The 15,424-nt window shown below is 40.7% G+C and overlaps 1 protein-coding gene across 1 annotated transcript in view; it reads right to left on the bottom strand.

The window, feature by feature from the left end:
• Positions 1–282: 282 nt before the first annotated feature.
• The window catches only part of MICU2 (mitochondrial calcium uptake 2), a gene marked incomplete at its 5' end in the record, with an annotated part of 142,476 nt that continues 127,334 nt past the window's right edge, over positions 283–15,424 (bottom strand). The window contains 4 exons of the mRNA XM_082050960.1: positions 283–3,318; positions 3,601–3,758; positions 8,046–8,154; positions 8,381–8,552. Coding sequence (XP_081907086.1) covers positions 3,214–3,318; positions 3,601–3,758; positions 8,046–8,154; positions 8,381–8,552 — 544 coding nt within the window. The 3' untranslated portion in view covers positions 283–3,213. The remainder of the gene's footprint in view (positions 3,319–3,600; positions 3,759–8,045; positions 8,155–8,380; positions 8,553–15,424) is intronic.

Below are 15,424 nucleotides of genomic sequence, written 5' to 3'. Positions count from 1 at the left end.
TAGAAGCAACCAATGAGTTTCTCTTATTTCCAGTATATCATACTGTATTTTTTCCTTTGCTTCTTTTTGAAATGAATTACTTAAACATTTATCTTAAACTAAAGAAATGGAAAGAAATGTAAAAGGCGTTGTTATGGGGATACAACCAAAATTCTGTATATGAGTTATATGCTGTAAAAGACTTGTACTCATCCTTGTGTATCCTTTTGAAATACATTAAATCAATTTTTGAGACTTCTGCAATGTATTCATCTTTGTTTCACATAGCATTCAGACACAATGTTGGAGATTTAAAAAATATATTTTATTTGGTTGGCGTAAACTTTTAACTAAATTGTGTTGAATAATGCTGATGGGCAGGCTGAAAATACCACACAGCTACTAAAAGGAACTAAAACATGTAATGCTAAAACTAGGATGGTTTCCTTAAAAGACAAGGTCTATCAAAACACTGAAATAGCTCTTTCAACCTAAGATTATGAGAAATGAGAACATGAGAAATTATTTTAAGACTGTTTTGTAAAGCCTTTTGGTTAAGACAAATGAAAATAGACTATAAAATTAAACAGTCTGATTCTTCAAGCCTGAGGGACAAGTCTTCCCAGGCCTTCAGAGGAGTTCCTTCCTGGCTGTACTTTCAGGATAACTTCTTCTGAAAACGTTTCACAACTCCATTTTAACTCCTAATCAATACGAAGTTCACTTAAAAATAAGCATATCTGTTTTCTTTTACCTCTGAACTCAACACCAAAGGTCTTGCTTGCTGCCAAAAGCAGATACTGCTGATTGCACAAGCCCAGATACAATGAGCAATGAGGAATTCAACTTCTAGATACACTAAAGCTAAATGAATTGACTTTTTCAAAAGAAAACCAAACAGCTTGTAGGAACCAAGTCACTGGTAAACAAAAGAAACCACATAAGCAATACAAAACATCATAAACCTGTTAACGTTTCACAGAATAAAATGTTAAAGAATAATCTCCATTGCAAAGTAAAAATGATTTGCCTAAATAGTAACAACAGCAAGTAAAAGGCAGCTTTGCATTAAAGCCAGAGCCAGACCACAGCACACTTTGGGTGGAAACACACACTTCTGTGATACAGACATGTCTTGCTCGATTGTGCCCTTTACTATTTGGTGACGTGGAGCTGGCTGCCGTATTTTGATGCCAGTCCCACCGCCCCACGCGCTCTGCCATCAGCTCTTACTCACAGCTCCCATCACTATGAGATACAAGCAACTTGCAAACACCCAAGGGACAGCAGGTCTCTCATCTCCCGCTGCCCCAGAGCAGTGCATGAGTTCAGTTGTGGGGGGAGGCTGAGGTGTTTACTGCATTTTATTTCATTCTGATGGTCTCCTGGGGAAGTAAGGGGATCCTTGGTGGTCATGGGTACCTGATCTTCTAGACAGGGCTCAGGACGCCCACACAGGCATGCTCTTGTTCTGGTGGGTGGCTCTAGGTGCATGTCCACAGATGACAACAATACAAGCATGATCTCTTTAACACAGTTTAAATTAAAGCTCCAAGTGAAGGCCATGGAGGGAAGAGCCGCTTTCCTGGCTTCTCACGCTGTTTCCCCAGGAGAGCCCACCATGCCGAGGCTCGGGTGGGAGGACTCCTCCTCAGCACAAGCCAGCCTGATACCTACAAACAGACCAAGTACATTCTCTGTCATCTTGGTGCTCCTTAGGTGGGATCTTTATGGTTTCCTAATGCAGTCTCTCCTGTCCCTCACCTGAGGGCTGCTCTGGTAACTATCATGGAAGGTTCCCCTCTTCTCAAGGCTTCCCTCACCCAAACCTCAAAGAAATGACACCACCTCCCGCTGAGCTTATATACTACTTTGAGAATAACACAGCCAGTGTCATGCTTAAAAGGGACGGATACTTCCTCAAAGAGTGGTGAGATTTCTTGGTTGTTTTTCTGGAGACATTTCCCAGTCCATCTTATGAGTCTGTTACCACAAACCTGTCTTGAAAGTCTAAGCTTCCACCCCAGCCAAAACAGGTCAGACAACTCACAGAGGGAAAGAGGAAGAACCTTGAGAGCTTTATAGATAAGTCTATCTCCTATGTATAGCAGCCAACCAGGAAGACTGATATGGACCTGGGACTGTTGGCTCCTAAGGATACAGGAAAGAAAAAACATGTAATGCACACCTTTATATACACAGATGCACATTATGTTATAGCTAAAAATGTTCATCTATAATTGCTAAATGTTAATTTTTATTTGCTCCTTGGTTTATTGTTTAAGATCGTATATCTAACTTTGCATTTCAGAGTAAAAACCATTTTATTTACTTTTTCATTGGACTTACTGTTCCCCCAACACTTGCTTATTATAACGTTGAATTCCTGAGATACTGCAGCATTCCTCATCACAGCCTTACACAATTCTAAGATAAAGGAACTAGTTGTTACACATTCACCTTCTGCAATACAATTAAAGCAAAATAGTCATGACTCAAATTGCAGCTACTGCTATTTATGATACAATGAGGATTTTTGTTTCTCATTTATATGATTTGTTGAAGAGGTCTGAGAGACTCAACTACATTCATAGATCAATGGATAACTTTTCAAGCCTGTATCAACAGTCTTGTATTTCCAGTTTAACATTATCATAATGAAGGCAGACAAACCAGACACCCACACAGGATCTGGTGGAATCATCCACCAGGAAGTAGCACACGAGCAGTTCAGAATAATGAGGGCACGAACCATGTGAATTTTCCTTTTTGATCTAGGACAACTTGATTTGCATGGATTGTGCAAGTGGTTTTGGCTTTGGACCTCTGTCCTTGCCAGGGGAAGAGAACTGCTGTGTTAGTGGCTAACTGAGATGATGTGCACCCTTCCAAAAGGGGATGATATTGCTGTGACATTCCTGCCAGTGACCACTATTAAAACCTGCATATCCTGCATGCTACAGCGCAGGGTCAGACTCCACAGAGGAGTAAACAACACGATTCCCTAGAACAAGAGTACTTCTGGATGGACGTCAAAAGTGATAATAGTTCTGTAAACCAAACTGATTGCACGAGAATGATAGAAAACTATTGCATTAGAATCTGGGTTATTTAAAGTTTAACTTCAGTTAAAAAAAAAAAAAAAAAGAGTATTTTTGATTCAGCTATTATGTAAACAGGACAGACAACCCCCCTCAAATAACAACACCTATAGCAAGAGAATAATGGACTGCTTTAAAAAGGACTTTTCCCAGTTTGCTTCCACAATTCTTTGGCTCCTTTAATGCTTTCTCTTTTCACGCACTTCCAGTAACCTTGAACGCCTTGCTGTTGTGGTACCTGTTAATAAAGTTAAACTATGTTTTAGCATTTACACAAAGAAGAGTCTTATTCACAGGCTGTGTAAATATAATACGTAATGCAGTACCGCTGCTCCCATAGTTCACAGGCATAACAACAAGTTCTTGCTGGCAGCACTCCTCCCAGATTCATAGCCAGTAAGGGATCTTCAGTTTAACATCTAACTTCTTTCTATTAATTATCTCTATTTGTTTTCTACAGGTGTTAACAAGATAGTTGTGTCATCTCTGGTATTTAAAAAAAAATATGTGAGCTTGTTACCCTCAAACCTCGATGAATTCGGTTTCTCAGGACTCCAAGAAACTCTCCATGGCTGAGGCAGTCATCTCCATCTAGATCAAAAATCTTGAAGATGGTATCCAAAACATTATCTGAGAGTTCTTGTCCTGTTGCCACCTTCACTGCTCTCTTGAACTCGGCTAGTAAAGACATAATATTACATCATAGTTGAGTCCGAACTTGTAAAGAAATTGGACAGCACATACATAGCAGGATTCTGTACAGTTTACAATGTCTCATGGGTATCCTAGCTGGAGAATTTGGGATGTGTGAACTAGTAAACTATTAGGAGGCTTCACAGTATAACAGTATGTTTGGGATTGGAAGGGACCTCAAAAGATCATCTAGTCCAATCCCCCTGCTGAAGCAGGAACGCCTAGGTGAGGTCGCACAGGAACATGTCCAGGTGAATTTTGAATGTCTCCGGAGTAGGAGACTCCACAACCTCCCTGGGCAGCCTGTTCCAGTGTCTGTCACCCTCACTGAGAAGAAGTTTCTTCTCAAATTTAAGTGGAACCTCCCGTGTTCCAGCTTGTACCCATTGCCCCTTGTCCTATCACTGTTTGCCACCGAGAAGAGCCTGGCTCCATCCTCGTGGCACTCACCCTTTATATATTTATAAACATTAATAAGGTCCCCCCTCAGTCTCCTCTTCTCCAAACTAAAGAGACCCAGCTCCCTCAGCCTTTCCTCATAAGGGAGATGCTCCACTCCCTTAATCATCTTTGTTGCCCTACGCTGGACCCTCTCCAGCAGTTCCCTGTCCTTCTGGAACTGAGGGGTCCAGAACTGGACACAATATTCCAGATGTGGTCTCACCAGGGCGGAGTAGAGAGGAAGGAGAACCTCTCTTGATCTACTAACCACCCTCCTTGTAATACACCCCAGGATGCCATTGGCCTTCCTGGCCACAAGGGCACAGTGCTGGCTCATGGTCATGGCTTCAGTTCATGCATACTTGAGCTTGCTTCATCTTTCATAACACAATCTTTATTAATTGTGTGATAAACTTTTGAAATGCACTAATTTGAAAGCAACAGTAAAAGTGGCAATTTCTGCTAAAAATAGCTGTATGCTGAATACTTACGTACATTTGGCTGATACCTGTGCATACGATGGTAAGCATTTGCTTCTCTTCGGTCTCCTAAAAATACTACAATTTTATCTCTAATCAGTTTCAAGCCAATTCCTTCTGCAAGAAAACTCCTCTCACAGAACAGTATTTTACAATATGCTCCACCTCAACCAACAATCTACTCAGCAACTCTGTAGAAACACAGACCATCAAATACTCAGTGCACTGTTTACAGCACATGGCTTTGTATACCTCTAGTTCTGTTTTTCAAAGTACCTTCTCTTAAATTATGATGGAAAAGTTTATAAGTATTTATGGCAGAAAAAGCTGTCATACCTCTCTGGAGATTTATTTTCCTCTTCAGCTTTTCGGCCCTCTCTCTTTACACTACCATGTGTGTTGTGGTAATATACCCACTTTTGGTCTTGTGGTGTAAAGAATTTGGAGTTTTGACTCAAGGAAAACAAAGAAATGTGTGGGGTTGCCATAAAACAGCAGATAGTAAGAGTGCAATTATTGTTTACTATAGCAAATAACACATGAATCAGATGAATTTTTGAAGGCATTGTGGAAATGTTGATTGCAAGGAGGGACCGGAGGTTATTAAAGTATAGCAGTTTTGTAGATTATTACAGCAAATTGTCCAACTAAGTAATAAATACAGTAATAATGTGGTTCTGCTTTTGTAAACAAGTGCTGTTTATAAATAATGCTATAAATATGATCAGTTCTGAAGTTTATGAGAAGAGCACTCCTGACTTAGGTCTCATATTTGCCTCTTTGAACAACTCCGGTATAAATGCAGCTGATTAATTTACAGTTGGTTTAAATATAATTAAGTTGAAAATCCTTCTGTAAACGGATATACCACAATTTGAAAAGGACATGAAATACAGGATGCTAAAAGTCTTAATTTTGTCTTTAAAAAGATGTTAACTGTTTCAGTTCTTGAAGCTAAATACAAATTCAGAGATGGCGCTGCACTTTTTTGAATAAAACATAAAAAGAAGGAGAAAGATCTTCTAAAATAGTGGAGCATAGTAATCTTTAAACAAAGAAGGACCACCTTATCAGAGAGAAAAGATGAGCTGCTAACTTAGAACAAAAAAAGTCTACAATAAAAGGAAGGACTAATGGACTGTCTTATTTTTGCATAAATATTCATATGTGTGTGAATACACACACGTACACACATGCAAACAGCAAGACGAAGAACTTAGTGAGATTAAGGAAAGGATTAGGCATGTACACATGTAACATCCATGAGTTACCGTGGGAGCTGACTGCTTTGCTTTCCATCACAGAATGGTTCAGTGCATAAACAGAGGCACAACTGCCTGATGATTAGGAGTAAGTTTTTACAAGGAAATGTTACCAGAGTCAACACCAACTGTTGGCCTCATCATCCTTTGGCACTTAAAAGTGGGATACGTAACAGAGCTGAACCCTTGTATCTCACTTAAGACTATTTTTTCACCATTAATTTATCCTCCTTCCTCTCCACTCTTTGTGCACCTTGTGCAAATAAAATCTGTCTCCCCCTACCAGAAGAAATATGTTGTCACACCAGACAGAGGAGGGCCACAAACCCACCTGGGAACTGGGGCATGTGATGGAAGAAGAGAAGCTGAGGGAGCTGGGGAGAAGAGAAATGCAAAGGGCAGCCTTCAACTACCTAAAAGGGATTAAAGCACCATATTTTTCCCAAAGGTGCATGGAGGTAAGACACAACTGCCATAAGTTGCAAGGGTTTGACATAGAAAAGTCTTCACAATGAGTGGTTAAGCACTAGAAGAGCCTCCTGAGAGAGGCTGTGGATATGAAACTCTTCCTGAAGGCTGGACTAACTAGTGATGAGAGTCACAAGCTGTAAACCCTCCCAGTTTTGGCCTTCTTTGGTTGAAACCCCATCCAAACATTTATTTCTCAAGAACACTGAATTCTCTTCCTGTCTTCTCACATCTCTCTCACCTTTTTTCATGAGCCCATCAAATATTTATTTCAATTAATGTTAATGTCTCATCAAATTTCCTTAGGAACTTTTAATATTACTATTTTCAAATAACTTACGAGAGCTGTCCTCCAAGAACCTCAGGACTATAACAAAAAGCAGTTGTACGTCCATGAAACTTTCGTTGCATTGCTCCTATCTGTAATATATGGGCAGGAAGCAACTTCTCTAAATCTTTATTTTAAAACCAACTTTACCACAGTTTGTTTTTCATAGCCATGATTACATAACACTACACGGAGAATGCAGCATGGAGGAATAAATAAAACACAGCAAGATGCTACAGACCCTGCAAAAGAAGAGATTTCTGTTGTTTCATTTCTTCCAAAAACTAGTTGCACTATGAGGAAAAGCTTTGTTACCTCGAACCACTACTAAAGCATGTATTGTTTCAATAAATCCTTCCTAATCTAGACTTTAGATTAGACTGAGAGCAATCCTTTGGAGAAGCACTTGGGGGTTCTGGTGGAGGAAAGATTGGACATGAGCCAGCAATGTGCCCTTGCAGCCCAGGCCAATCGCATCTTGGGCTGCATCAAAAGCAGCGTGACCAGCAGGCTGAGGGAGGTGATTCTGCCCCTCTGCTGAGACCCCACCTGGAGTCCTGTGTCCAGCTCTGGAGCCTCAGTACAGGAAAGACATGGGCCTGTTGGAGAGGGGCCAGAGGAGCCACAGAAATGATCAGAGGGCTGGAACAGCTCTGCTGTGAGGACAGGCTGAGAGAGTGGGGTTGTTGAGCCTGGAGAAGAGAAGGCTTCGGGGAGACCTTATTGTGGCCTTTCAGTACTTAGAGGGAGCTTACAAGAAAGATGGAGAGAGACTTTTTACCAAGGACTGTAGTGACAGGACAAGGTGAAATGGTTTCAAACTGAGAGTAGATTTAGACTGGGTATAAAGAAGAAACATTTTACAATGAGGGCAGTGAGGCACTGGAACAGGCTGCCCAGGGAAGCTGTGGATGCTCCATCCCTGGGAGTGTTCAAGGCCAGGCTGGATGTGGCTCTGAGCAATCTGATCCAGTGAAAGATGTCCCTGCCCATGGCAGAGGGGTTGGACTAGATGATCTTTAAAGGTCCCTCCCAACCCAAAATATTCCATGACTCTATGGGTTAGTCCGCTGTGAACTGTCCAGAATACGATAGCACATTAGAACTCACAAATCAAAACATTTTGGGAACTTATTATTATTTTTTCATGAAATAGAATTAATTCAGAATAAAGAGCAGCATACTGGTTTTGGACTCCACAGTGCTACTTTGGGATCATTTATTTACATTAATTCCAAACCAAAAATGCATTATTTATTTTTTAAAAAATACATACAAAGGGTGCAGGACTTACCCCGTTTAACAGGACGATTGGCTACAGTAAACATCTGCATGGCAATAGAAAAGTCCTCCAGGTTATTTGTAAACTTGCAAAAAGTCTTGAATTCTTCCAAACTGATATTCTAGAGTACCACAGATGATACATAATCAATAATACATTCAAACCCCAGTAAATCTATTTCATTACATCTGGTGGAACCTAGTGTTTAGGTGTGATTGCTTACTCATTGTCAATATTTGTACTTCTCAGCTGGCAAAACACTAGTTACATTATTAGATACTCATATTCAAATGAAAACCTGTACATACCACTGGGGAAGGAAAATGAAGCATGCTTTATGTACCAACCTCGCCAGTCTCAATTCTGTCTCTCACATTCTGCCAGTAAATTTCATTGTTTTCCTCATCAGTGAAGTAGAGTAACCATTCTGCAAAGTCTTCTTTTCTCATGACGTTCAAACCCTTTGAAAACTTTATGAATTCCATTTCTTGGACTTCTGTTTGCAGATTTTCCATGAATCTAAGTGGAAACAGATATTATCCAACAGTTGATACTTGCATCACTGTATCATTACTACTACCTTAGCTACTAAATGCAGTAGACACTAGCTCTCAATCACAGATACTATGGACATCATTGTTTAAAATGTCACTGGTTTAATTTTACCTGTGTGTGCCATTTGTTTCCGTGGCTGCATTTCCATAATGACACCAGTAGGGTGCTCTCTAAGCCTGCACTGATTGCTGCTGCTAAGGAAATTTGAAGACACACTGGACATCTAGTTTTTACTACTGTTTAAAAATGTGCAGATAATGAGATAAAATAATTGATAAGGCAGTATTATAACGAATGAATGAAAAAGGACATGGTAACTAAAGGCCTGACACATGATTTATGAAATTCCATATTAATAAGAGAGGAATGATGAGGTTGGAAAGTACCTAGAAAGATGAGGCCCTAATAATCACAAAGGTGAAAGAGGAAACTTGAAATCATGACTGCATGAAAAGAAGACTAAAAGCCTCAAAGACTATAGTTGCAAAGAGAGGTCCGGCAAATCGGTTCTGCGCTCACTAGAGGGTGGATTAGAAAGGATAACAACTGACATGTACAGACTTCAGAAGAGCACAGAAAAGGAAGCTGCAGGTGTTTGAGAAGGTACGAAGACAGCTGTCTGAAACGGGTGGATATCAAGGTTTTTAGGACATACCCATTCTTTTAGGAAGAAAAAAAAAAGGTAGCACAAGAAACAAGTAACAACCTGCAGTTATGGAGCTAGAACTGTCAGCAGGGTTGTAGCTTTGAGTTTCCCCAATTTGGTTTATGTGGCCATTATTATTTTGTGTGGCCCGCTATGAATTTTGAGAAAGTAAAAGACAATACTGTGTGATTCATTTGGTAATTTCCATTTCAGAAGTGGGAAATCCAAAAACAAGTGATAATTTTTAAATATAAATAAAGGCTAAAAACACAGGGATGCTTGTGAGAATCCCTTTAGTACTTCAAAAGAGCCCTGCTTTATTAAGTTGCAAAAATTATTGACAGAAGAGGGACAAAGCAATTAGTTGGAGAAGAGGACAGCTAAGGGTCTATGTAGCAAATACCAGTAGAGGCTCATTTGCTCATCAGTGTTTGCACGTCCTCACTGGATTTGAATTCTTTCCCCTGAAATTATGGCATTTTAGTCCGCAGAGCTATCTTTAGTTCTTTAATGAGATCGCTTGGACAATTAGTAGCTGGAAGCTGTGTGAAGTCTATAAGGGGTTAGCTGAAGACTGCTGTTGCAGCATAATCTGTCTCTTGTATTTTTTTCCTCTGATAATTAGAGCTGCACATGCAAATAAAGGACCAACACATGCTCCACGGCACAGGACATGCAGGTAAATGAAAGCCTAGCAGTGGAAGTGATTTTAAGCTTCAGCCTAGTTTTATTAGGGTAACACTGAGGAGGGGTATGATATGGTCTCACATTTTATATGGTCATTTTTCTGGTCCAGTAAAGGGTGTTACAAGGCTTCCATAGTACAGTCAAACACTGAAGCATATTCCTCTACAGTCCAGCTTAAGACCTGGCTCACTTTCAAGTCCCCTGACTCTCCCCCTCACAAGGGGATGAAACACCAAAGGACTTGTTTGTGCCACCAGTGAGGAGGCCCCTTGTCTTACAGACCAGCGAGACGTTCCTTGCACAGCTTGCAAACCACTCTTCAGTTTCCAGACACAGCTCCTGTCCTCACTGCTGCCTCTGGCCAGCCCAGCAGCCCCACCGCACCCCCCGCAGGAGCCTCCCCCCATCCTGGGAAGGGAGGTCCAGCTCGGGGAGAGGACGGCATGGACCAGGCATGTAGGCCCAGCGTGGAGTCAGCCCGGCACAGACTGCGCAGAACAGTAACTGCATCGTTGACTGCCATTTCCAACCCATGTAACGTCTGGTTTGGGGGAGGAGAAGCTGCTGAAAATGAGGTCACTTTCAGAAATACGCCTAAACTGTGGATGTAGGGAAATGAGATACCACGTGTTTTATTTTCTTGGCTTTTAATCTATGAAAGGTGGACAGATTTTGCAACAGATTTAAGCTCTGCTATTGAAAATATGAGTTATTTATCTTGGGGAGCTAACTTTCAGTCATTTGCTGTACCGGTCAGCAGCCACGGGTGATGACAAACTACATATTCTTCCATCTTTTCTAAATATTTAATTTCCTTAAGCAGAAAACGCTCAGTGTCCTGCCCTCGAGCCATACCCAGTAAGGCCAGGACAGCTGAAAGACCACTATTTCTACATGCTGGGGAAGGAGCGGGTGGCCCACCTGGCCCACACGAGCCAGCTGAGGTGCAGTGAAGCCAAAGAGGAAAGTGGCAGTTTTGACGTGTCCTTGCTCCTGCACCCTGTCCAGCTGGACAGAGAATGAAGTGTTCTATTTCCCCAGCCCACTGTGGGTTTTCCACTGCCTTTTCTCAATGGTTGGACTGGATGATCTTGAGGGTCCCTTCCAACCAAAACTATTCTCTGATTCTCAGGCCTGGGCTCTTGCCCTCTCCAGTTGCTTTGGACCAATGACCCTGCACCCTTCCTGTGGCACAACAGCCGTGCATCTTACTGCACCACGCAGATTGGGGAGGGAAGCGGGAGTTACTTATTTAGATACGAAAAAATTAACAGATATTTAATTTCAACTTGTAGGCTAGCTCCTGGCAAGCCAGAGTGGGAAGATTTGCTGCCGTACCAAATGCTACTTGGAGCAGCATCTGAAATGTGTAATTTAAATTTTTTATGTGATAGTCTCCCATATTAGAAAAATTAAAATACTATGAATCATCACATCAGCATTCTAGGTCAGTCTTATTCCCAGATGTGAGAGCTAAAAATCCTAATGAGGTTTTTTTTAACTGAAAGTTATTAAAAGTTATTAAAAATAACTTTCGAGTTATGAAGTAAAACTTGATACTTAAATGCCAAGACACCACTAGGGATACTTGCTTTTGTATCTTCTGGATCATGGTGTGATGAATTTCAGCTGGAAATTCCTTAAAAATTTATCCAGATATTAGGAAAAACAAGCATAGAAATGAAATTCCTGCTCTCCAAAAGTCAGTGGGAGCCAGAAGGGAGTCAGAATTCAGCTACAGGAACAGGATTCTGATTTTAAATGTGCTCTACAATTCAGTAGTTATGTTGGGAATACTCTTATGCTATAGTAGCTTGAAAATAAAAGCAAGCCCTAAGTTTCCAAATAACGAAAAAGTAAATCACAAATTCATAAGACGGGGAAAAGGCTGGGAACAGACAGTACTTTTTAAAGATAGCCTGTTTTATCTACACTCTGTAAAACACCCACGTTGAAGGCCAATGGCCAAATTTGTTATCGTGTTACAACAGTATCCAGAAACCTTATCAGGATTTATCCCTCATTTTGTAATGTGCTGTACTATAGAAAGAGGGAGTCTCTCAAAACTTTCTGGCAACTCAGCTTTATTGGAAGTGAAAACGTAATAAAAGTGGGGAGACCTCAGGAATGCAGCTATTCCCCCTCCGGCCTGAGATGTTGCAACCAAGTGCTGGCATTGTTTTCCTTATGGCACACAGAGTAGTAGCACGAAACACAAAAGGAAAGGTTACGGAAAGTTTATCTCCCTATACCTCTTGACCTGAACTGACATTCTGTGCAGAGCTTTAACACTCTAATACAGAACTGACCAGTTCTTGTCGCACTGATTTATAGGAAACAAACTTAACAACAAAGAGAGTGGGAGATATACCACCCTGGCATTTGTACTCTGCTTCGCCTTCTCTTTGGACACTGAAGTCCTTTTGAAGGCTTTATAACCCTCTCTGCAACAACAGACTGTTGCAAACCAGCGGTGAGGTTGCCTTTTTGCAATCTGACTTTCAAAACAGAATATAGAAAAACTAAAAAGGGCTTGACCGTAAACTTTCAGAGGACATTTAGATCTATGCTTGTAAATTCAGTTTAGCAAGCAGTAAGACAGTTAATCAATCTTACCATTTTCAGACTAACAGGCAAAACCCTGTTTGATTTACTGTCCTCAATGTTTCCAAATTAAACAAAGCTACTCACTTTCATTTATAAACATTATATAGAAACTAATCAAGCTTTTCCTTTGCTATACATCTAAGAAAGGAAGAAACAGAGATTCTTCCCAATGCCTTTACTATTTGGGAAATATTCAGATTCATTTAGGACAGGAATATACAATGATGAAGCCAAATTTTGTTCCCAGCTATAATTTCTCACTGTCTGATCCTGGTTGCACAAGATGTAATCCCTATGTGTATTAGGGCTCTATATAAATACACACATAGATACTAGTGTAGGTAGAGAGACAAATAAGGAGGCAATTGTACTCTATTTCTGCAAAGTACTTCCAAATCCCTAGATAAAAACCACTGAAAATGTACAGGCTGTCATCACAGCAACAGCACGACGGGCTGACAATGTGACCTGAAAGAGATTCTGCATCCCTGTGTCGGCACCAACACCAAACGGCACCAGGAAAATGTCAGCACTGCCAGGGTGGTTCAGCCTGGATTGTCCTGGTTCCTTAAATGAAAAGTTTCAAATGAAATGTACCACGGAATTCAAAATACTGAAGGAAAGAAACAGGACAGGCAGGGAAAAGGCATCTTTTGTGTATGGTTACACAATCTGTGACCTTCAAGCTAAACCAGAAAATTAAAAACAAGCCATGATTAAAGAATAATTCTAGTGCAAAATTCTAATAACTGATGAGAAGTTTGGAAGCAACAAATCAGGTAACATAATGTCATAAACTGGATTTGAAATGTTAGTTTTCCTTGCATGATTAAAAGATGCCCATTGTTTAGCCACATTGAGAAGTACTTTTTTGTAAGTCATCTCAGGAAAAAATACAATGATCAGAGTTTTTTAATATACTCTCGTCAACTCTTTCCGCCCCCCTTCTTTTTCCTTCAAAGAGATTGTGAGAGATTTAAGCTTGCTTGGGGACAGATTACAGAAGAAAATCATAGCAGTCGTAAACTGTTTAGGGAGTGAATTACTGTCTCCTCTTTTATTTGGGATTACACACACTTAAACAAGATCAGTAAGGGACTTTTTTTCTGGGAAAAAAAAACAGTGGCTGTCAAGAAGAAATATTTGCTATACCTAGAAAATAAAATAGTTTTCTACTCAGAACAAAAAATAGTACATACGATATAGCTGGAAATTAAAGCACAAGTGAAAGATTTTTTGGAAGGAAAAGACCAAAAGATACTTATGTCCCCAAAAACAGGGGAAACTCATGCAAAATAATAAAAAGCCTGGAATCCTGGAGAACTTCTCGCTTCATGTTTGAAATATGACATTCTCTAAGATGGGTCCTGGTATTAGAAGACAACGTTGTTGTTGAGGTGTAAATCTGAGTGGTGGTCATCTCAAACAGAAACTTGTTCAGGTCTTCTGAGAAGAAAGTTTCACCTGGTTACAGCTTCTTGTAAGAAATCTACCCTTCTTAGTTACACGATTTTAAGCTTGTTGCATATTGTTTTATATTTTCCTAAACTGATAGAGGAGAATAATGATTCTAGCTGCATTTGACTACAAGGCAACACCTTTGCAAGTGATGTATATAAACATACTACAGTGTAATTTAGATTTGAATTTCCTAACTTTTGCCAGGGAAACAAGCTGTCCCTTTTGAAGTTGTGTATTATTATTATTATTAATAATAATTCTCATATTATCCTTATGTTAAGGAGAATACAACTGGCAAGAAATAAGGTAGCAGTCTGGAGCTGAACATGTGTTCCTTCAGTCCCACCTTAAGATCTCTGAAACCACCTTGTTCCCATGGGAAAGACATGGGCTGGTGTGTGTCCTGGGTTGCTTCTGCTACTTCTAGGCAGATCCGGGAGAAGCTGCAGAACCGAGCGGGAGTCCCACCACTGCTGCTCAGCAGAGAATGTGAAGGAGCAGCTTGGTTGCTGGTTTGACTGTGTTCTAGAGGAGAGTGAGAAAAGAGCTTGACTGGTGTCCTAAAACACCTACGAAAAGGCTACTTCTTTACTTCCATGCTCCCAGCAGCCCAAGAAAGGCTGAAAAGTGATCCGATATTCTGTTTCACGGTCTCATTCTTTACGTCCAGTAAAAAACAGCCTGAAGATTGCCCTTGTATCACCTACCGATGATTTCTCAAGAGCCATGGATCAGCTGGAGACAGATGGAGCCCAGCGTGGGACGCCACCCCCGTCCCTGGAGCTGCTGTGCTGGGGGCAGCAGGGAGGGAGGGAGGCACCAGAGCTGCCCTACATCAGCTCCACACGGCCCCAAGAGACGCACACAGCTTCGGTTTTCTTTGCGCCATCTGAATGCAAAGAAAGGAGAACAGGGCAAATTAATTGCCCTGATATATTGACTGTGACTGTCTGACGTTTTTTAAATGTTTGGACTGGGGGCTAAAAGGGTCAGACGTCGTTGGTGTACATGTAGGTGCAGATGGTTGCGCACTTACAAAAGGATTTTTTAACATCAGCCAAACTGAAAAGGAGGAAGCATGAGGAAAACATATGTAAGTAATGAGGTGAGAACACTTGTCTCAGCTTTCTGAATTCCCACATAAGTACAGTGAAATGTCACAAAGAAAGCATTCCTGCCCTTTTATTTTCCAGTTTCAAGGAGTCTAAAGCACAGTGATATCTGTGTATTTAACTAATGGGACAAGTTTTAGTGTGTTCTAATCAAACGTAATCACCCCTACTTTCTACTAGGTACTATACTGATCAATGGAAAAGCTTTCTAGGCAAGAACTTGGAAAATGACAAAAGCATTTACCATCATTATTTTCTGCTTTTGACAATGATCTATGTCTGTACAGCTCATCAGTCATCTCTTGTAAAAACAGCATGGCACT

This window comes from Streptopelia decaocto (genome assembly GCF_964273445.1).
Source record: "Streptopelia decaocto genome assembly, chromosome: 1".
In the NCBI taxonomy this organism is placed as follows: Eukaryota; Metazoa; Chordata; class Aves; order Columbiformes; family Columbidae; genus Streptopelia; species Streptopelia decaocto.
The sequence above is the reverse complement of the archived record's forward strand: the minus strand, read 5'-3'. Positions and strand labels throughout refer to the sequence as shown.